This window comes from Orycteropus afer, unplaced genomic scaffold (genome assembly GCF_000298275.1).
Source record: "Orycteropus afer afer isolate SDZICR_OR568_19922 unplaced genomic scaffold, OryAfe1.0 scaffold00066, whole genome shotgun sequence".
Classification (NCBI taxonomy): Eukaryota; Metazoa; Chordata; class Mammalia; order Tubulidentata; family Orycteropodidae; genus Orycteropus; species Orycteropus afer.
The window spans coordinates 7538753-7562218 of NW_006921653.1; the positions used below are offsets into that span (position 1 = coordinate 7538753).

Consider the following 23466-nt stretch of genomic DNA (forward strand, 5'->3'; position numbering starts at 1 on the left):
TACTTCTGGCAACCAGATGTTTCATGAATTAAAAAAATATTGTTTGAAGAATTCTGATCTTATTTATTTATTTTTTTTCTAAAATCCATGCATTGTTGTATAAATCTGTTAATGTGAATTCTTATAAAACTTAATGTTGTATAAATCTGTTAATGTGAATTCTTATAAGACTTACATTATTTAGTTTTTCATGTGATTATTTCTTGTTTCTTCAAGGAGATGTTAATTCTTTGAGTTAGGGATGCTTAATTTAAGTACCTTTGTATCATTGCTATATCTGGTAATGTCCATTCAGTTATTTGTTGATTGATTTACTCCGTGTTTTCCCTGATCAGTGAATAAACGCTTCTGGATCTCATTGCTAAACCCTGTATTAACCAAATTTGGCAAAATTCCCAATGACATCTGCCATGCTCTGCCTATGTCAAATCCTGCTTAAAGCAACTTGACATAATTGACTCTACAACAAAGAGTATGTGTGATTTCAAGGAGCTTTGTTGATTATCCCAGACACATCTGATATCATCATGCGAGTCAGTTTTGTGGTGAAGCTGGAGGAAGAGCAACTATTGTCAATTTGAAGATTAGTTAACAAGCCACATGTGGTGGACTATTTCCTATCGTAAAATTCTATTTCTTTTAGCTGACTAAAGAAATCTAGCCAACAAAAGATGACTTGAAAATCTATAATACATATTTCACTTCTACTACCAAAAATCAATAATGGAAATTCCAAAAACATTCTTATAATTTTCTTTCAGGATTAAATTAAAAAGAAAACCTCAGTGGTGAAATACCATATATACTATTTTGAGTACTTACCAACTCAACGTTGTTCTCAGTGAGTTTGTAATCATAGGAGTAAGGGTAGAGCATCATCTGGGAGTATGAGTGAATTGTCAAATAAGCCTTGATGGAAGAGAGATTTTTGCGGATGAAATCAGCCAGGGCCTTGGTCTCTTTTTCAGATTCTGCAGCAGATCCACAGTACGTTTCATCACAAGGGTTTCGAGAAGCTCCAATTGCTGGAGAAACATGTATTATTACTAATGGTAAATGGTCATCTACTGAAGGTCTCTCAGGGGGTAGCTGAAACCTTCAAATTGGGGAGTTAAAAAGAATTCTTATAATTATCCTCAAGTATATGTGCATTCTAAAATGAAGTATCTTATAATTTTATAAAGTATTTTATAATTTTATAATCTTACTCATAAGATTAAGGTGGCATATTTATATGACAATTTTAATATGGTACAAAGTTGCATGGGAAATCATCAATGTGTACCTGTGTAGTATAGCACAATGAGTTCAATATACTGTAAGAAAATGAATAGGGGACAATCTGATATTTATGAAAACTTCTACATCACTGTAATTATTTTTTTGAGTTAAAGAATTATAATTTCATTATGATTTTAATTAATTATTTATTTAATGACTGCTTCCCCTTTTAGATTGTACATTCCACAAGTGTTGGGATCATGTCTGATTTGTTCAGTCCTACGTTTCTAGCATTTAGGGTGACTGAGAATATAATGGAGCATTCAATGTATGTTTGGTAAATAAACTGTTCATTGTCTGTACTTTCAGAAAGTTAAACTCTAAAATATAAAATTTTACATTTTTTAAAGACACTGCTTTGTTTTCCTACATTATTTTCTCTTTTATACTTTTCAACTGGTACATGCAAAATGGTAAGCCAGATACTTACTGCACCAGCCAGCATCAAAATTTCTGTTGGGATCTGTGCCAATGCAGGTACTTCCGGCACTGGCGGAGCGGGTCTTTCTCCACATTCGGTTCTGAAAGTGGATTATATGGTTAGGACAATCTTAATAGAAGGTAGTTTATTTCAATTTTATCAGCTCCATTCAGTTTTGGAACATAAACATCCCAATATATACCTTGGTCCAGGTGTAGATGTAGCCATCAATATTGACCACGGGCAGAACATAAAAATCTAACTTATCAAGAAGGTCAGTCATGTGGATCTCACGTCCGTAGGTGCGAACAGCCTGTGTGTTAATTACAAAGAAGAATTTCATGGAAAAATGGAATGCATCATGCTGCTAAAATTTACATAGATTGGGTAACTGTTGACTTTTTTGGTAATAAAAACTTACTATTTAAAGCAGCGAGCAATTTTAACTTAAAATTTCTAATTTCCTTTGTTTCCAGGATACTTCTATTTCATCCATGCATAACTCACATAATTATTATTTTTTATTTTTATATTTTACTTGAAAAATGAACAAAGATTTAATAAATTTATAAGGATTTTTAAAGGACATACTTACTCACTTCCTTTAACAATAATTTTCTTTCAAACAATAGGATATGAATGTAGAAGTATTCCTAGTCAGCAGGGAATGTCTATGGGTGCTATGAATGTTTTAAATAATATTTTATAAGAATTTTTTGCTTTCTATGAAATACCTTATAGATGATCCCATGGAGGGAGTTCCCAACATGGAGGAAGAATGAGAAAACCTTCCACTATTAGTGAGTGCTCACTGGTGCATTTTGGAGTTCTCACCAAAGCTCCCAGTTGCAAAATAGTGAAAGTCTCCTGAATCCTCTGCCTTGAGGAGGGAACCCCTACCAGGGACTAGTCCTACCAGCTAAGTGAGTGATGTGAACATTTATCTATGAATGAAAGAAATCATGCCCATTTAATGTTTTCTTAATTCCTGTCCTTCTGCCTCAGGATGATATTAAGCTTAAATTCAACTCTTCTTTAGGCTTGCTTGAGTAGACTTCAAGGTGTCTGTATTTCACCTTCCTGTATTTTAACAGGGAGCTCTGGTGGTGTAGTGCCTAAGGAAGTTGACTGCTAACCAGAAGGCTGTTGGTTCAAACCCACCAGCCACTCCTCGGAAGGAAGACTGGGCAATCTACTTCCGTAGTGATATTGCCTCAGAAACCCAAGGAGGGGTTGCTATGAGTTGGATCCGACTGGACAGCAGTGCAGATATTTTAACAGTTTTCACATATTGCATGTGACTGTGTAAGTATTTGTTCATTATAGTGACACTCAATGAAGCATGTGCTTTTTGGGTTGGAGAATTATAGAACTGTATTCTTTTAATGGTTCACACATTGGAGATAACCAAGAAAATTACAAAAGTTCCCTCCTTCTAGAGGACAGATGGTGAGCTCCCTACTGAAGTTAAATGATGCCAATGTAGATACAACATGTCTAGAAACCAAGACCATAGTAAACAAAAAAGAAAATTCAAGTATTACAAATCACAAAATAAATTGCAAATAATAATGTCCTTATATTCTAAAGCACTTAAATATTTTTTAACTTTGAAATAATTTTAGACTTAATGAAGTATTGTACAAATACACTTTGACAAGTTTCCCCAATGATAATATCTTACATAATCATGATACAGTGATCAAAACAAAGAAATTAATGGTAGGTTAATATAATACTATCAACTGAAGTACAGGCTTTATTCATATTTTACCAATTTTTCACTAATGTCTTTGTTATTGTTGTCGTTGTTCTAGAGTGTAATTTAGAATCCCACACTGCAGTTAGTTGCCATGTCTCCTTAGCCTCTTGCAGTCCGTGGCAGTTGTTCAGTCTTTCCTTGTCTTTTATAATTTTGACACTTTTGAACACTACTGGTCAGATTATTTTTCAGAATGTATCTCAATTTGGGTTTATCTGATTTTTTTCATGATAACAGAGACATTATGCATTTTGGAGAAGAATACAACAAAGGTGATATGCCAATTAAAATGCATACTTACAGGAGTACATGATATTCATTTCATTTCTGATGATGCTAACCTTGATCACTTAAAGTTTCTCCTACCAGGGTTCTCCATTATAAATTTTACCTCTTTAATTAATACATATTCTGGAGGAAGTACTTTGAGACTCTGTAAATATTTTGCTTGTCCTAAAACTTTTTAGGAAAAAAAAAGAACTTTTACCTGCTAATTTTAGTATCTATCCATGGATCTAGCCTGAAACCATTGTTACTGTGGTAATTTAATAGTCCCTTCATTAGCTCTGGTAGCCTAGTGCCTAAGGCACTTGACTGTTAATCAGAAGGCTGCTGGTTCAAACCTACCAGCTACTCCTCGGAAGGAAGGTTGGGCAATCTACTTCGTAGTGATCCTGCCTCACAAACTCAAGGAGGGGGTTGCTAGGAGTCAGGTCTGACTTGACAGCACACAACACAACAACAGTTGCATCTTTGTGTGAGAAAGAGTTCTTCCTTCTCTCCTTTTTATTTAATTATTGAGTCATCTGTTTATATCAGTGTGTACTCATAGATATTTATTTTATAATACTTCAGTGATTAAAAGGCTTTTACATACATGTATTTTATTATTAGAATTACAAAGAATGAACAACAGGAACATTTAGAGTAGGACTACCATGTACTATTTTCTTTTATTCTAAATTTTCCAAGAATTATTATCCAGGTGTTAATGACCAAACTTTGGTTTATCTACAAACATTAACTTTTAAATAATGTATTGCAATAGTAAGGAGCTCTGGGGGCACAGGGCCTAAGGCATTTGACTGCTAACCAGAAGACTGGGGGTTCTACCCCACCAGCCACTCCTCGGAAGGAACACTGGGCAATGTACTTCCATAGAGATACCACCTCGGAAACCCAAGGAGGGGACACTATGAGTCAAATCTACTTAACAGTGAGTTTGCATTATTGTTAGCATCCACCAAAGGTGGTTGGTAAAATTAAAATAAATAAATAATTTGCTAATAGTTTTAATATCTTGCTTTATAAAAGCTTGTTGGTGAAGTTGAAACTAATTTCCAAAAATGAAAACTTGGAATTAATGGATATTTTTTTCTGTTTTATTATTCTCTTTTATTATAGCTAAATTAGAATTTATTGAAAAAAATAACTCCTACTTTCCTCTGCCCAAAATCACTCTGCCTACTGACCTCTCTCACAAACCATTGGCAAAATGCAGGGGAAATCCACTCCCTGGCATGGAAACCACAGTCCATGAAAATAGCAGGTTTATTTGGTCCAGCTTTGCCAACCTATTGCAAACAAAAGAAAAAGGAAAGCTGTGAATCATATGGCATTCAGGGGTTAACATTTGCTTCTCATCTGGGTTTTGGACTCAACAGGTGAAACCTGACAGCAGCAAGACATATATCCCATGATTAAATTCAAACATAATACTAGCACAGTGTGTTCTTGCCTCTAGACACTCACAGTGTTTGAGCTGAAGGCTTACATGGCTGTTTATTATTTTTATTAAGCTTGACAAGCTCATATTTTCCAAAGATGCTTGATTACTCTGCTTAATTGTACTCACGTGGAGGTTATTTTCAGCTGCTATTATTAGATGACATGACCAAGACAACTGGATGAGTAATTAGAAGTAATCATGATTGTTGCTAATCTCCTAAGAATTTTCCTTCTCTCCCACTTATTCCTAGTCTTTTTATTTTCTTCATTAGAATTACATGACAAAAATGGCGTTTGAGGACGACAGAAACAAATTGTTGATATGCTTTGTAATGTTGTCTGATAGACGTGAAGTTTATGAACCTCTTTAGCAAATGGATTTGCAAACAACAGCTGGGAGAGAACAATTTCATCAAGGTAGAGAATCATTTACATTGCTTACAGGAATGTGGTTAAATTTATAGGACTTCTCTTATTTTATTGCACTTTTCCTTTTGAATAAATCAAAATAATGGTTTAAAATCCACATATGATAGAAGAAGCCAGGGAATCTGTTTGATTCCTTGGGGGATATAGGCAGGGAAAGAGTTATAACAAGGTTTGGGATAAGCATATCTGTGCAACAGATGTTAATTCATTGTTAGAATTCTTTGATTTAAAGCTGTCAGATGTGGCAAGGTCATGGTTAAAAGCAATTACCCTGAGGAGGTACATATTCCGTCCTTCAAATGTGGTTCCGATGACACTGCGAGAGATGAGGTCTGGATTATCAGTAGCGACTTGTTGGGTCCAAGCCTCTATCTACCAAATTAAATCATTTATGGGTTAATGTGATATTCTTAGTTCAGTTTTCAAAGCAATGTCTAAATCATGTGCATATCATACCGTTTCCCATTTGTTGTACTTCTCATAACTGTGTCCAGTTGTGCGGACCCGGCTGTCAAACTGAGCCTCCATCACAGATCTCAGGTTGTGGATCAACACCCTACAATGAACCAGAGTGAGTGTTCCTATGAACATAGTGTATTTTCTTCTCAGTGAACACACGTGGAACCCCGAAGACACTGATTTGTAGATGGGACAGTGAATCCTATCCCATTTGTGGATGGGACATTTACCCTCTGATTGTTCTTGATGCTCTTCAACCTGAGCTGCTCAAGTGAAAGTCTGTTACTGATCACAAAGAGTAAGCATATATATATCATGAAGGAGATTACACATGGAGAATGTGTCCTTGAACCGTAAACTTGAGAATAGTTTCACCTGGTACCTTCTGCATTCTGGACGAGGGCCTTGTGCAGCCACATAAAACTGTACAATTAAGACCTCTCTATGGTAAATTTCTTAGGACTTTCCTAGTTTTAGCACTTGAAAGTCCAGTGTCCCGGGAAAATACTCGGCCCTAGCAAACTAGGACAGTTGTTCACCTGAGGCTTTTCTCCAGGTTTGAGGAAAATACCTTGGTAGATGGAAATCCAGAGATATTAGCAAGCTAAAGGTTTATTAGGCATGAATATATTGGGCTTGGGAACTTGTTTCTGCTTGGTTTATTTTTGGCTGGTTTAAAGTAATCTAACATTGGTTCTGTAGCAACAAAAAATGAAAATTGGTGACAGAACTGTGGAGGCCTGCTTATTTCTATAAAAGAATTGTTCCTATTATAAAAGGCAGACCGGAAGGTATATCGGTGTATCCAATTTCATTTCCCTTTGCTACTTTGAGTGGAAAGAGTGTTCTAAAAGGATGGAATTCTATGAACATTAACCTCCTTGATCACAGTATTGTGACTATTACAGAGGCTAGTTTGCAGAAACTTCTATTATACAAAGTTAAGCCTTGGAATGGTTTTATCTGACACACAGAGAATTCCAGCTGCACATCAAAAGTCGGCTTCCCTTCCGGCTGCCCCAAGGGCATTCTGATGAAGTGTGTCAGGGACATCCTCTGAACCTCCCTCAGTTTCTCCTTCATTTGGTGAACTTGGGCATGAACTTGTGTCTACTAATGGAAAATGTAATAAATTAATATCCAAAGGTATCTGAGTCCTAGCAAAAGGCAAATACTAAACTGACTTAAGGTAGTATTTTTCAAGAAAGGAAAAGAAGCAGATTTTAAAATTTATTCTATGAAAAGACATTTTCTTCAGTGAGCAATCATCAATAATTTGTTAGTGTGCTAGTTTTCGGGGTTCCTGTAAAATATTACCGCAAACGTAGGCTTAAAACAATACAGATTTGTTTTCTTTTAGTTCTGTATGTTAGAAGACCAACACAGGTCCAGCGGGCTAAACTTAAGATGTCAGCAAAGCTGCACTGCTTTCTGGAGGCTCTAGGGGAGAATCCATTCCTTGCCCTTTCTAGCTTTGAGAGACTGCCCATATTCCTTGGCTCATGGCCCTTCTCTTTCTTCATCAAAGCCAGCAAAAGTGGATCAAGTGACTACGTCACTTTGACCTCCTCTTCTGCCTCCCTCTTCCACTTTTAAGGACTCTTGTGGTTGCATTGGGCCTAACTTATTTATTTATTTATTTTGTTTGTGTGTTTACTCTTAGTCTAGACAATTACTAAGTAAGATCTGTTCTAAACTGGAAGTCATCATTGGGGTTTTAAGTGTTCAAAGATTTACAGACCCCTTAGTATAAGATCCTGGTGCAATATCCCATGTGAAGGAAGGAGACTAGCCAAAAATTCCTCCTGGGTCACACCTGTGACTCCTCCAATGCAAAGTACTATCTGTGATATCACAATCAAGGAAGGTATGTCTGAGGATCTGGTCTCCATCCTTTCTGTAAAGATTTTGAATGAGGGTCCATCTTTTATTTTAAGGTCAGCTAATTAGCAACCTTAATTCTATCTGTAACCTTAATTCCCCTTTACCATGTAACAAAGTATATTCATAGGTTCTGTAGATTAGGACATGGACATTTTTGGAGGACCATTATCCTGCTGGCTGCAGTTAGGGACAATGACTATAGTAAGTACTGTAATTATATTCAATACCCAAATTGAATTTTTAGGGAATAAGGTAGAAGTAAAAGGAATCTTGAAGTAGGAATCAAAAGATCAGGATCATAGTTTTGCCTCATTTATAAGTTGGCCTTAGAAATGTCATTTAATCTCTGGGTCTTAATTTCATTATTTTTAAGATTAGGGCATTTTAATCAAATTAATAATTTAGCTGTTATTCAGTCTTCCTTATGGCTCTAAAGTGCAATGACGTGACTTAAATTCATAGGCCTTGGTTATTTACACAGGTGTTTTTCCATGTGTAAGAAAAAGACCCTTAAAGTTTTAAATTATGGTAAAGTTACCAGTTACTGCCTTCATAAATTACAGAAAAACATGGAGGAAACTAAAAACTAGAATGGACACAATTTAGGAAAACAATTTTCAAGGATAACTAAAACCAAACCAAAACAAAAAACCTTGAACACTTTAAAAAATCAACTGGCAGTATTTTTCAAAACCCACCATATTCAAATCCTGCCAAACTGTAAGAAACTTCTTTGACTGAATGACACAGCTAAAAAACTCATAGATAATGGTTACTGGTACCTACTCTGACTTTAAGAGTTTCACTGTCAGATGGAGCCCTGGTGGCACAGTGGTTAAAGTGCTTAGCTACTAACTGAGAGATTAACAGTTTGAACCCACCAGTCACTCCACAGGAGAAAGATGTGGCAGTCTGCTTTTGTAAAGATTACAGCTGTGGAAACCATATAGGGCAGTCCTACACTGTCTTATAGGGTTGCTATGAGTTGGAATCGACTTGATGCTAGTGGGTTTGGGTTTTGGTTTCCACTGTTGGTGAGCAAGTAAAATATAATGTAGGTCACATGGCTTCTTATGGGAAGCACTGAGAGAGAAATCATCAGTTAATTGTTCCTAGGCCCTGACTCATAGCGACCCCTCCTTGGGTTTCCGAGGCAGTATCACTACAGAAGTAGGAATGCCCAACCTTCCTTGCCACTCCTCGGAAGGAAGGTTGGGCATTCCTACTTCTGTAGTGATACTGCCTCGGAAACCCAAGGAGCGGTCGCTATGAGTCGGGGCCGACTCGATGGCAAACAACAACAACAACAACAACAACAGGCATTTCCATAGCCACAAACCTTTCAAAAGACATAGGACTGTATCTATGAATCTTCTATTGCATATCTGTACCCTTTCACTTGCACTCAACCTTCCAGTTCAAATGATTTTGAAAAATCAGAGACTATACAGGGCTAGCATTTTGTTTAGTGCTAACAAGAGGCATTCTCTTAGAGTTATCATTGTGTTAAATATTTTCATCAATAATCTGGACAAAGGAACATAAAAAATAATAATAATAACCAGTTAAATTTAAGATGACACCCAAGAGTAAAAGTATCCTCTAGTAACTTGCAAAGGAGCATCAGAACGCAGTTGAAATGTGGTGCCAACTTTTGCCTGAAGGCGGGGGATTGACCTCAAATGATCCTTTCCAGCCCTATGATTATTTGATTTTATAAGATTTAGGACAAAGCACCACTTAAACTATATTACAAAATATTATTACTAAATAATGAGCTTCTATTTTAGAAGATTAAAACAATGCCTCTTAATATAATTGAGACCTCATTACAGCTCCAAAAAACAGACGCATGCACACTATTTTATACTTTTATATGCTCCTTTTATAGAGCCATCCAACTTCCTCTTTTTTTTTTTTTTAACATGCAGGCAAATTAGATGACTGGGACTCCCAGTGAACCAAGGAACACAATGTCTGAGAAAGAAAGCAATAACTCAGTTTTTTCCTCCTTTCAGATTCCTGAAAGTAGATTATTTGGCTAGCTCCTGCACTATGTGCCCCTTGCTAGCCAAGGACACTTTCCTGTGTGACTCTGAAATGTCTGTGCATGATAATGATGTTATAGGCATTTAGCAACAGTCAATGTCTCCCTGGATAGGCTAGAGCAAAGACAGAATTCTGCAGAGGGCTGTCTATCAAAAGATTCCTTTAATTTGGGTTTAGTACTATAAATTGTAGATTTATATCAGCTGATTCTTAGTCTGTCATTACCTAAGTGTGCAACGCTGGCATTTAAAGATAGTGTTGTATTTCTTTTTGCACATATTTTGATTTTTTTTTTCCCCATGATAATTCAGTATTTGATTAAAGCTGTTAAATGATGCAGGTCTTGATGAAGAGGGCCGGAACCACTGAAAAATTTGAAAAGCTATTTTGGTGGAACTCGTGCAGTAGAGGTTTCTCTTAGACACACAAACAACTACAGATTCTTGCTGACAGGAAACTGTCTCCATACAAATTAGTTACCATGTGAGGTAATAATGGGATGCACGGGGACTGCTCACAGCCCCGGCAAGAATATTGCTGGTGTGCTTCGCCAGGATTTCTAGGGACTTATTATTATTTAATATTTAGAAAATTATATGCTACAAATGTGCTAAGCGGTGAACAGGGAAGCAAAAATTAAGATTTTAGTCTTCAGGGAATATCTTATGTTCTAGATGGGACAATGTTCATACACAGTTCCCAAAAAGTTTACCACTGAAAAAGGAAGTGCATTTTCCACCTGATCAAAAGAGATTGATATGCAACTAGAAGCCCTTTTTACTGTTTTGTGATATGGATAGAATTACGGCATCATTCAAGTAGTTAGGGCTAGTCTATGGTCATTGAACTTACTTCATTCTTCTAAGGGAATGAAAAGGAAACTGTTCTCTTTTTGAATATTATTGACAGTTCCTAAAGACTAGGACTTAGAAGGCCTTCCCAGTATGATAAGGAAAGCAAAATGTCACAGATGTGAATCTTAAGCACATTTTAAAACTCACTGCATTAAATCTTTGTTTTAAAAAGGCAGTTCTAAGGGTTATATTTTGGCATTCCCCTCAGGCAAAAGCAGATAGCTAAGCAGTATGAGGCAACAATGGGGTTAAGCATAACAGTTTCTGTTGACCCTTAAAAGATGCATGATTTCCCTCTTTGTATACTAGTAAATCATAGCAGCATTTTCAGCAATAGTAATAGTTTTATTACATTTTCACAACAACTATCCTTTGAGGGAAGTACTATATCATCATTTTGTGGATAAGGGAACTGAAGTTCAGAAAGGTTAAGCAAATTACCCAAGGTCACACAGTCAGAAAATTGCAGAGCTGTGATTTGAATCCTGGTCTCTTTTTTTTTCTTAAGCATATGCTTGTTGCACTATCCTTGAAACACTACTACTTCTGATGGAGGTACAGATTTTACATCTGATAATTCTGATGTCATCACTGGCATAAATACTATCCTTCTATACTTTTAAAATGTAAAAGAAGTCCCTGGAGGGTACAAATGGTTAAGCGCTGTATGACTAACTGAAAGGTTGGTGATTTGAACTCACTCAGAGGCAACTCAGAAGTTAAGACCTGGTGATGTGCTTCTGAAAGGGCACTGTCTTAGACACCCTATGGAGAATTCTACTTTTCACTCTTGGGGTCCCCATGAGTCACAATCGACTCAAAGACAACTAACAACAACAACAAGGTGTGAAAAATAAGAAAATTTCTAATCTTAAAATTATGTAGGTCACATATTTGTTTGTTTTTTTAAACATAATGAAGACTGGAGCTTGTAGTGGGGAAATGCTGGATGAACATTCTCAGGACTGAAGGCTAAGATGTTCTCTTTTCTCCTCCCTCTTCCACACCTTGGAGGAAGAATTCTGCTTTCCATCAGAACTAAAGGTCTCATTTCTCTTTTTCCTTCATGCTGATGCCTCTGGCTCAACATGGTCTCTCATACCTCCCACCTTAACTTGTAGCCTTCTCTAGCTAAAATATGGCTTTTCCTTGTCTTTGCCTGGATAAGTTCTATTCATCTTTGCAATCTCAGCTGAAGCCTCACTTCCTAGACTTGGTCTATTCTTTTGCCTCTTTACCCTTCTTAATGTCTATCACACATTACTATAATTCCTTGCTTAAGGTTTATCTTTCTCTAAGCAGGTGGGGCCATATTTTTCTTGTTCAGTATTTGGTACATGTAGGCATTCAGTATCTGTTAGATCAACAAAGGGACAATTTCCTCTATTTATGAAGACATTTTCATCTTAGAAAGCACAAGGGTCATATCTGGGGAGAGGAGACATGAATAATCAGTTAGCCAACTCTAGGCCTTTGGAAAATCACTTTTCTTTCTTTGGGCCCATCTCTCCATGCCTTCTCCTATCAATAAAGATAGTGGATAGGCCTTGGGGTAAAAAGGAAAAGAACAGAAGAGCAACCCAGTCTGCTTTAGTTCGGTCTTTAAGCTAAAGTTACATAAGGAGCTCTCATGGATCACAATAGGCCCAGCCATTCACCTGGCAAGAAGATCTGGTAAGATGTGGAACTATAATGGCATCTAGCTAATAGCAGTGTCCATGGGTTTGGCCTGTTCTTTGAATATCATTTCTAAACTAGTGAAAAAAACAAAAACAAAAACAAAAAACCACTCATTGCCATTGAGTCAGATGCGATTCATAGTGACCCCTCCTTGGGTTTCCGAGGCATTATCAGTATGAAAGTAGATCGCCCAAAATACCTGGCAGAAAATGGTGGACTCAAGGGTCAAAACCATTTTAATTAGAGCAGTGACTAAACACAAAATCTATCTGGTCTGAAATCTTAAGATTTGGAATCCAGAGCCAGCTCTGTCGTCACATACTTGTGGGGCCCAGGACAAGTTATGTAACTTCCTGGTCTCATTTTTACCTTCCCAGAGTTATTCAGAGGCTCAGATAAAAGAATGTATGAAAGAGAATTTTAATAGCTGTAAAGCATGAACTTACTCATATTGTAATTCATTCTGCTCCAGGAAGTCCTCTACAGTTAAAATATCTTCTGCTTTAACACGAAAGTCAACTGTGCTATGAGGTTTGATTTGTGTAGCAGAATCTGGTTTCCAGAAATCAATCTGAATAAAGGACAAAAATACACTGTATTGAACACCTGTAGTTCAATGGGTGAATTATCATCTGAGAGCACACCATTACTGTACTCCATTGAGTTATTTTCAAAATCAAATCATCCATGAAATCTCCTACAAATATCTCATTTGAGTGAACAAGAGTTGGGATTAAGCAGGTAGATGTCAATAAAAATATTTACAAATATATAACCTTAACTGATTATCAACAAGCATGAAGAACATATAATAATCATTTTCCACAATGTTACTTAATTACAGTATTCCATAACTACTCTTTTCTGTTTATTGATTTTGTGGAGTACATGCTTGCTGTGATCACAGAGTTTGTGGTAATGGATAGATTTGCTGAATGGAGGTTAGTGAATTAACTAGTAACATAAAATTTAATGGAGAGAAATTGAGGTTTCCCTTTTACTTTTTATGGCCACATTTTATGACTTTATCTGGGAACTCAGTGCTGTCCAAGTCACAGTAATGTGTGAACTTGTAGCATCCCTGACCTAGAAGGCACACCAGGGAGAACAAAAGCATCCTTCCACAGTAGGCATCTTGACAACATGATCAGAAACAGAACACTCTCAGGGACCCAGTAGTATACTGACATTCTCACTTATTCAGCTGTTCAGCAAGTATTACTGAAGACCTACTATGTGTTAGGCATCGTGTCTGAGACCAGGAATTCACTAGTGAGAAAAATCTAACATAGCCTCTGTCTTTATGGACTTTACAGTTTCATGAGAACTTTAAAGAAAATTATGCACAGAAACAACAGGCTGATTATGATAATTCTAATGTTTTTATTTGAGGAGATGTGATTTTGAATTTCCCTTTTCCATGGAAAAATATTAACCAGGGGCATATTGTCTCTTGTAAGTATTGTTTTTCTATTTCTTCCTTGCACTGAGTGGAGACCTAGAAGCTTGAGATGGGAATGATATAGGTGATACCTCTGCCCCTGAGTCTCACCCAGTCTGTCTTCAGGTGTTTGTGAGCTAGTCTCAGCTGGAAACATGACAGGTGATGATTTTTAGAACCACAGCTTGGAAACATGGAAGGAAGTTTGGGCAGACTTAGAGATGGTGAGGAGGGAACTGGTGTGGTAAGCTGTTAAAATGACTCAGTTTCAGACACACCTGTTGAGACTCCAATAACCTGTACCCTGTCCTGGAAATATTCAAATGACTGAAGAAGTCTAATGGGAGCTGAGTGCTGAGTCAGGGTCATACTGATAATCATGGCATGGGAGGCAATGATACAAGGATTCCATCAAGCGAGATTCCAGAAGAGTAAGAATGAATGTGTTTGCTACAAAGGGATTGAAAGGGGAGAGGTTTGATGGTTGTTTAAGGATTTGATACATGATGTGATCTTGTGATGTAGTGCCTAAGGCACTTGACTGCTAACCAGAAGGCTGGCAGTTCAAAGCCACCAGCCACTCCTCGGAAGGAAGGTTGGGCAATCTACTTCTGTAGTGATACCACCTCGGAAACCCAAGGAGGGATTGCTATGAGTTGGATCCGACTCACCAGCAGTGAGAGTGACCTCATGAGTCAAGGGTTAGAGGATAACGATGAGGAGTTAATTGATGGTGGAGGAAATATAAAGGTATATCATGATAGAAAACAAGGGGTTGGTAATAAATTCTAGTTAACTGACATTGTGGAAAGAGGGGCAAAAGATAATTACAGTATAAGAGAAAGCATCTCCTTAAAAGTCAGAAAAATAAGGATGAAGTTTGAACAATATGAACATAATGTCACTGAACTATACATGTGAAAATTGTTTCAAAGTCAAATGTTTGTTACATATATCATAATAAATAACCAAACCAAACCAAACTCATTGCCATCCAGTCGAATCCAATTCATAGTGACCCCTCTTTGGGTTTCCGAGGTGGTATCACTACAGAAGTAGATTGCCCAACCTTCCTTCTGAGGAGTGGCTGGTGGTTTTGAAATGCCAGCCTTCTGGTTAGCAGTCAAATAGTTGGCTCTGAATTTCTGCTCCTAATAAACTTCTGTCATTCTGAGGTAAAGTGTGAGAGGGAAGTGTGACTTTATTAGAGACACAGAGGTAAACACAGGAAGTCCTCTAAGCATCTGTAGAAGACATTGTCAGTGCTCTGCCCATACATAATGCTTGGACCTTTTAGTGTGCTCAGGGGACTGCCAACATCTGCAATTCTGTTTCTGAGGGCTCCTCTTCCCATAACTGCTAAAAACCAAACTACCAGTTTATGGCGGGAAGGAGGTGCTGACGAAATACTCTTTCCAGGGAAGTCTTCAATCAATGGCCCTGGAAAATGGATGTCTAAATACTCCAGCTTCCTTGCTTGAGTGAGAAAATTCTGAAGCATATGTTTTGCTAGAGTTTTCCCGTAAGGATTAACTCCAGTTGCCCTCTGTGGTAGCTGATGTAATAGTACCCCTTTTATTGACTGCCACTCTTTCACTCTTAATTTGTCTACCAGTGTTCCCTGGATGTCCCCCCAAAAAATCTTTGCCCTTGAATCCTTGTCTCAGTGTCAGTTCTTGGAGAAGTCATATTAATTTGCCAGCTTTCCACTCAAAGCAAGAAATACCTGCACAAATCCCTGGTGATGGTTCTCATACAACCTTGAGCATGTCTAGGACCATCTCAGACAGACTGATTTTCTTTTTCTTTTTTTCTAATCTATTGAGCTGAAAGTTGCCTTCCCTAACCTTTTGCTCATTTGTCCTAGCTCTGTCAAATATATATATATACCACCTTTAAGATTCTGCTGTAAGATACTAGAATGATGGATTTTTGAAAAGGGGGTGAAGAAATCTTATGAATATATTTGACAGGAGACTTACAGATCTAACCTGAGATCATTTAAAAATTTCAGTTTGACCCGGAGAGAGACGGTCAGGAAAGTCTGCTAACGTGCAACACTATGGAGTGTTGCAAATGTGCCACTGGCTTACTATTACTGGAGGTTGTCCCTACACTTACATAGTTGTTTACTAGCACACTGGCTATAGATACAAATAATAAATAAATTCAAAGTATAAACAGAGGAAATAAATAAGAAATTTCATGAATTACCAAGACCTTGAGGAGCTCTGGTAGTGTAGTGCCTAAGGCAACTGAATGCTAACCAGAAGGCTGGCAGTTCAAACCTACCAGCCACTCCCTGGAAGGAAGATTGGGCAATCTACTTCCCTATTGATACTGCCTTGGAAACCCAAGGAGGGGTCGCTATGAGTCGGATACGACTCTACAGCAGTGGGTTTGGTTTTGGTTTTTGTAAGTGAGATTTATGTCTGAAATATGGAAGTAGAATAAGATACATTATATAAAATGTAGGGAATTGAATTTTATTTATGTCAAGACATTATAAAACTGAATCCAGATCCAGTAAGATGAATGGTGAAGAAACATACAGAACATTTGTTGGAAGGTAAAGAGATATGTTTACGTGATAGCATTGTAGGTAATATCTACATACAACTGGTAACTAAAGAGTTCTTCCTAAAACACATCACAAAATTAGCACAAATGTAAGACAAAGATAAGTAATCCAAGTTACAATCTTTTGGGAATAAAATGAGAATATAAAAGAATGTTGGTGTTGGGGATCTTTAGTTCTTCAGAAATTTGCTGGATGTTGCAATTGATTATAAACAGAACATCTGATGGATTCTTCAATTATCTTGATGAAATTTTCATTTCTTCTTGGAAGGGAAGTGATGACTATGGTAGGTCTTACTGAGAACAGCAGGGAAGAACTTACTGGTAGTAAGAGTGGTGGGAACATTGGAAGACTGTAATCATTTTACTGTTGGCATAGATAAATGTGCATTTCAAACTCAGGAAAACATAGAGTTCAAGAAAGTCCAGAGAAAAGAGGATATGCTCTATGGTGATGGGCTTAAAAAAAAAAAAAAAAGAATGAGTACAACTCTGATTGCAAGGAGATAAAATAAAATCCTTACTATACAATTACAGAAGATCTAAATGCTAAGTGTGTGTGTGTGTGTGTGTGTGTGTGTGTTAGGGACTGTTGGGTCCAATGTGGTCACAGAGTTCTCCAATATGTTCAGGTTTTAAAAGGATGTGTTCAAAAGCTGGGAGGAAGGACACATGGCCAAGGATGAATACAAAGACTGGATGCCCTTGTAATGATCTTATCAGGAAGGCTACATCCTAGAATATGCTGCACTTGCAGGATTGCTATGAAGAAAAAAAATCTCTTTTTCAATCATGTTAAAATTAAAAAGAGTAAAGGAGAAAGATGCAGTTCCATTGCTTAGAAGTAAAACATGATCTTTGCAGATGGAAGAGAAAACGTACCTCTATTTAAATCTTATTTTTTTCTGAGGAGTTATACTATCTCTTGTTTCTTTTACTTCTATTGAGAAATGAAATTAGTTACTACTAGGATAAGTAAAGAATTTTTCACATACTATGAAATATTTTCTTTGGGAAGAAGGTATTGAGGCCTATGTAGATGAAGAAAGAGGTGATTATACTCAGCCATGTATATTGATTTCAAAATCCCAGACTTAATAATAGCAAACACTTATATACCTACTGCTATTGAGTTGACTCCAACTCATAAAGACCCTATAGGACAGTAGAACTGTCCCATAGGATTTTCAAGGTTGTAAATATTTATGGAGGCAAAACTGTCTCATCTTTCTCCTGTGGAGTGTTCGAACTGACGACCTTTTGATTAACAGCCGAATACCTTAGCACAGGACCACCAGAGCTCCTAAACACACACACACACACACACACACAAACCCACTACCATCAAGTTAATTCCGACTCATAGCAACCCCCACTGAATTTTCAAGGCTGTACATCTTTCAGAAGTAGATCGCCTAGTCTTGCTTCCATTGAGTGGCTGGTGGGTTTGAACCACCATTCTCTGGTTAGCAATCAGATGTCTTAGGCACTGTGCTACCAGAGCTCCTTAAACATTTATATAGCTTTTATTATAAAAATACTTTCTAAGTATTTTCCACATATTATTATTTAAAAATTTTACAACTCTCCAAGGTAAATAGTATTATTATCCTCATTTTATAAATGAGGAGATAAAGGCACAGAGAGTTTAAACAAAATGTCCAAGGTCCAGCTAGTGAGTGTTGGACCTATTGGATCTATTCTGAGTCCAGATTCTAGGCTCTTGACCACCGTAAAATGTTGAATTTTGGATAACTAAAAAATACAGAAGATGTAATCACAACTTTCTTAGCAATCTTGAAGAAGTCAGAGTTTGAAGGGACCACCGAGAACGTGGAGTGGGCAAATCTTGAATTTCATAAGTAGCAAAACAGGTGAATCTCAGAAGCGGGAGCTCCCGAGGACTGCTAGGTGTTCTGGTTGCCTAGTGCCGCTCTGACAAGAATATATCACAAATGGGATGGCCTTAAAAAATAGGAGTTTATTCTTACAATTTGGAGGCTTTAAGTCCAAGTTCAAAGGGCCAGGCTCTAAGGGCTGGGTGAAAGCCTCTCAACCTTGGGGTCTAGCTCTGCCTCCTGCTCCCAGCCCACTGGAGCTAGAGGTGTTTCTTCACTCAGACAGCTGCTGGCTGCTGAGGCAACATGGCAGGCTGCTGAACGATGATGTGGCTACATGCAGGGTTCAAGTGTACCAAAAAGCTAGAAACCATTTCCAGAGCTGCTTCTTACATATGGGAAGCAGACCACATCTCAAAGACAGCTACTCAGCTGCTTGTGGTAGATCTCACCATGGAGTTGATTGCCAGTCTCATCATGGGGAATAACTACGATCAGCTGCCCAGCCACTCAACCAGGCCAGCCAAGTTGACACACAACATAACCATCACACATGGATTATGGTGAAGCTGCAGAGTAAAGTGGAAGCAGGTGGACTGTGAATTCTCAGAAAAGGGAACTGTGATCCCTGGGAGCTACCGTGGTTTAAAGCAAGAATAAATCAGGCCCAATTAACTTCATCTTATTATTGGAGGAGGCCACTAGCCTGGTAGAATGCTGAATTTTGAACTCAGCAAAGCATTGGACAATCTCAGAATTGATATCCTTCTTTACAAGCTGGAAAACAGTGCAGTGATAGCTGTAGGTAATTCTGCAATAACATGGGTAGTTGATCAAACTTATCCAAGGACAGTTGATTAATGAATCATGTTCAGTGCTTAATACTTATGTCTGGCACATTAGAGACACATGATAAATATGCGTTGAATGAGTGAAACATGAAGGAGGTCTCTAGTTCTATGCTGACCTCCTGACCTACTTAATACTCTTCTTTATCAGTGACAAAGATTGAAGTCAAGAAGTTATGCTTATCAAACTTGCTGGTGATATAAACGTAGGGTGAAGAATTATTTCCCTGGATGCTTGAATTAGCTTTTAACAAATAACATTCTAAAGACAGGCTATCAGTATAAATTTTAACAGCATAAACATAAAATCCTGCATTTATGTTAAAACAACAACAACAACAAAACCCAGGCAGGTACAGAAAGGGGAATACCTTGTTTGAGGGTGAGAAAAAAATAACAATGATTTTGATTGACTACAGGTTTAATATAATCTGAGAGTGTTTTATGACTGCTCAAGGTGCTAAAAAGCATTTTAGGCCCCATTAATAAATGTCTGCTTTACAAATGAAGGCAGGCATTGGTCCAGTAGTATATATTAATCAAAGCATACCTGGAAGCCAACTGTCAATCCTGGTAGCTACATTTTTAAAAAGAAATATAGACAGAAGACTGAGCTGTAACCAGAAGTGACCAGAATGATCAAGAGTTTGTAAACCAGTGTTAAGAGAAATGATGGCAGGCATGCAGGAGATAAATCTTAGAGGTAACACAATATTTAGCTCAGCTGTGTCCAATGGGACAAAGTTAGAGAAAGCAGCTTCCATCTCAGTATTAGGAAGAAAATAATAAAAATCATTTCTGAGGCAAATGGCCTATTTAGAAAAGTAGTTTACTTAGTATTCCTGGAAGTACCCAAGCAGGTTTTGTTAGGGCTAGCAACCAGAAATACCGTTTTCATGGAGGCAATTCTACATTTGTGTGAAAGGCAGGTATAGATGACTTCATATTCTCTTTCAGTTTTAAAACTTCTGAGTCTGTTATTATGCCACCTGTCACTGTCTCCCTCTACACTTTGAAATAGAAGAAATTACTTTCTATGTATCTACACAGAAACCAAAAACCAAACCCACTGCCATTTAATTAACTATGACTCATAACGACCCCCGTTGGATTTCTGAGGTAATAAATCTTTATGGAAGTAGATTGCCCTGTCTTCCTTCCATGGAGTGGCTGGTGAGTTTGAACCACCAACTTCTGGTTAGCAGTCAAATGCCTTAGGCACTGCACCACCAGAACTCCTTATATCTATACGTAGATTTTTAAAAGGATATTTAAGAGCTTGCAGGTTATTTTGATGTATATATACACGAGGAAACAGCATTAGCTCAAATAGAACTATTTGTGATCAGCAATATAATTCTGCTACAGTACATATACAATGAAAAATGTCAGTTCTTATCCCATCCAGTGGAGCTTTGGTAGCGTAGTGCCTAAGGCGCTTGACTGCTAACCAGAAAGCTGACAGTTCAAACCCACCAGCCACTCCTTGGAAGGATGGTTGGGCAATCTACTTCCATAGTGATACTGCCTCAGAAACCCAAGGAGGGGTTGCTATGAGTCGGGTCGACTCAATGGCACATAACAACAACAATAACATCCCATATAGTGGGTGGTTGTTTTTTTTTTTTTTTAAGTAGCATAGAGATTTTTGGTTTCTTGTAAGCAGAAGAAAAGTATGGAAGTCACTCATGGGTTTTTACCTGTTCACCCTGCCCCCCATCCTGCCATATCATTAAGGAGACCCACATCAAGGTCATGAAAACCCAAGCTGTTCAATTTGGAATGAAAGAAAACCAAAGAGAACAGATGATACATGCGATGTGGAAATCAAATTGGACAAAAGTCCAATTTTACAGCAAAATCCAAGTTGATAATTTTTCTCTTTTGCTCTAGAATGGAAGTGACTGCATTAGATGTGACCTTCACGACAGTTCCAAGTCATCCAGTTGTCATGTTCTTTCAAAAGTTAACATGGCTTTATAATACTGTAGGTTTTTGATGATCTATTTAGGCAGAAATTATCTAATTTAGGTGGAAATTATTAATATCACACACAAGTAAATTTTGCAGAAGATAATAAAAAAGTGCAGCAAATCATTGATAGGAAACTACCAGAAATTCAAGCCAGATTCAGAAGAGAAAGTGGAATGAGGGATATCATTGCAGATGTCAGATGGATCTTGGCTGAAAGCAGAGGATACAAGAAAGATATTTACCTGTGTTTTGTTGACTAAGAAAAGGCACTCAACTGTGTGGATCACAACAAATTATGAATTACATTGTGAAGAATGAGAATTCCAGAACACTTAATTGTGCTTGTGAGGAACCAGTACATAGACCAAAAGGCAGTTGTTTGAACAGAACAAGGGCATAGTGCATGGTTTAAAATCAGGAAAGGTGTGTTTCAGCATACTTATTCAGTCTGTATGAGTCGGGGCCGACTTGCCGGCACATGCTGAGGAAATAATCTGAGAAGGTGGATTAGGTGAAGAAGGATGCAGCATCAGGATTGGAGGAAGTCTTAATAACAATGCAACATGCAGATTACACAACCTTGCTTGCTGAAAGTGAAAAGGACTTGAGGCACTTACTGATGAAGATCAAACACTTCTGCTTTCAGTATGGATTATATCTCAACATAGAGAAAATCAAAATCCTCCCAATTGGGTCCATGAGCAGCATCATGATAAATGGAAAAAAGATTGAAGTTGTTAACAATTTCATCTTACTTGAATACACAGTCAACAACCATAGAAGGAACAGTCAAGAAATCAGACATATTGCACTGGGAAAATCTGCTGCAAAAGACCTCTTTAATGTGGTAAAGAGCAAATATGTCACTTTGAAGACTAAAGAGCACCTGATCAAAGCCATGACTTTTTCATTTGTCTCAGATGCATATGACAGCAGGATAATATATAAGGAAGACCACAGAAGAATTGATGAATTAAAATTGTGGTTTTGCTGAAGAATGTTGAAAATACCATAGACTTCTGGAAGAATGAACAAATCTGTCTTGGAGGAAGTGCAGCTGGAATGCTCTTAGAAGTGAGAATGGCCAGACTTCATCTCACCTGCTTTGGTCATGTTATGAGGAGGGGCCAGTCCCTGGAGAAGGATATCATGCTTGGTAATGCAGAGGGTCAAAGAAAAAGAGGAAGATCCTCAATGAGGTGGATTGACACAGTGACTGCTACAATGGCTCAAGCATAGCAACAGTTATGAGGATAGTGCAGGGCTAGGGAGAGTTTTGTTCTGTTGTACTTGGGGTCACTATGTGTTGGAACCGACTCTAGAATACCTAATAGTAACAACAATTTAGGCAGAAAAGAGGCAGCATATTGGAACTAAAGTTTTTTCCAGGTTCTAATGTTTTTGCTACCATAAGTATTAATGTTCATATTTCATGTCAGTCTTCCTTTGGTGGAATCACAATGCAATCTAAGATTTTAAAGTAGGTGTGAAGTAAGCCTATAGCACAGAATTGTTACTTACCTGGGTGGTGCTGGCCAACTCCTGGATTAAGTTAATTTGCTTTTCATCTTCAACATTGACACGGAACACCTTCTCACTGAAAGGTGAGATAGAGGAGGAAGAATAGAATATTTGAAAAGAGTAATGCATCCAAATTTTGGATTTTAGTCTTAAATATGAGCAAGGAAGAGTGCTGGCTCATATTTAAGAAGTTGATTACTTACCCTTCAAAATGCTCACCAGAATGGTGAGCAGATGCTAGGGCCACAGTGACCAGAACCAGGAATGCTAACATTTTGCCTGAGTAGGTCTGGTGGATGGGGTTCACCTGCTTTTATAACCCACGGTGTTCTTTATTTTCATCTCCTGATTGCAAATATGCTCTATCAAATCTTGGTTAATAGTTTTCCCAGTGTTGTTGCCTTGGTAGCTGTGTAAAGTCTGGGAGAATCATTCTCTTAACACCTGTGGAAACAGAGCAAATAATGTGAAGTTCAAACTATCTAATTTGGATGCTAGACCTTGAATAGTCTAGAGGTAAATGAATTTTAAGTAAAATCTATTTTGTAGTCTTTTTTTGTTTTGAATGGATATATATATAAATACAATAAATTATATATATTTAAGTGTAAAGTTTAATGAAATTTGATAAATATATACACCCCAAGATGTAGGGCATTTTTATCATCCTAAAAAGTTTCTTCCAGCACTTTTCCAATCTTTTTCTGCACTCCCTTC

The 23466-nt window shown here is 37.5% G+C and overlaps 1 protein-coding gene across 1 annotated transcript in view; it reads right to left on the bottom strand.

Annotated features, from left to right (window-relative positions):
• Positions 1-23023, bottom strand: part of CPB1 (carboxypeptidase B1) — a 47166-nt gene extending 24143 nt beyond the window's left edge. The window contains exons 1-9 of the mRNA XM_007940193.2: positions 22953-23023; positions 22750-22825; positions 12994-13118; positions 6078-6177; positions 5892-5993; positions 4937-5038; positions 1905-2015; positions 1712-1802; positions 823-1025 (exon numbers count right to left, since the gene is read on the bottom strand). Of these exons, the coding sequence (XP_007938384.1) occupies positions 823-1025; positions 1712-1802; positions 1905-2015; positions 4937-5038; positions 5892-5993; positions 6078-6177; positions 12994-13118; positions 22750-22825; positions 22953-23023 (981 nt within the window). The remainder of the gene's footprint in view (positions 1-822; positions 1026-1711; positions 1803-1904; positions 2016-4936; positions 5039-5891; positions 5994-6077; positions 6178-12993; positions 13119-22749; positions 22826-22952) is intronic.
• Between the last annotated feature and the right edge of the window lie 443 nt (positions 23024-23466).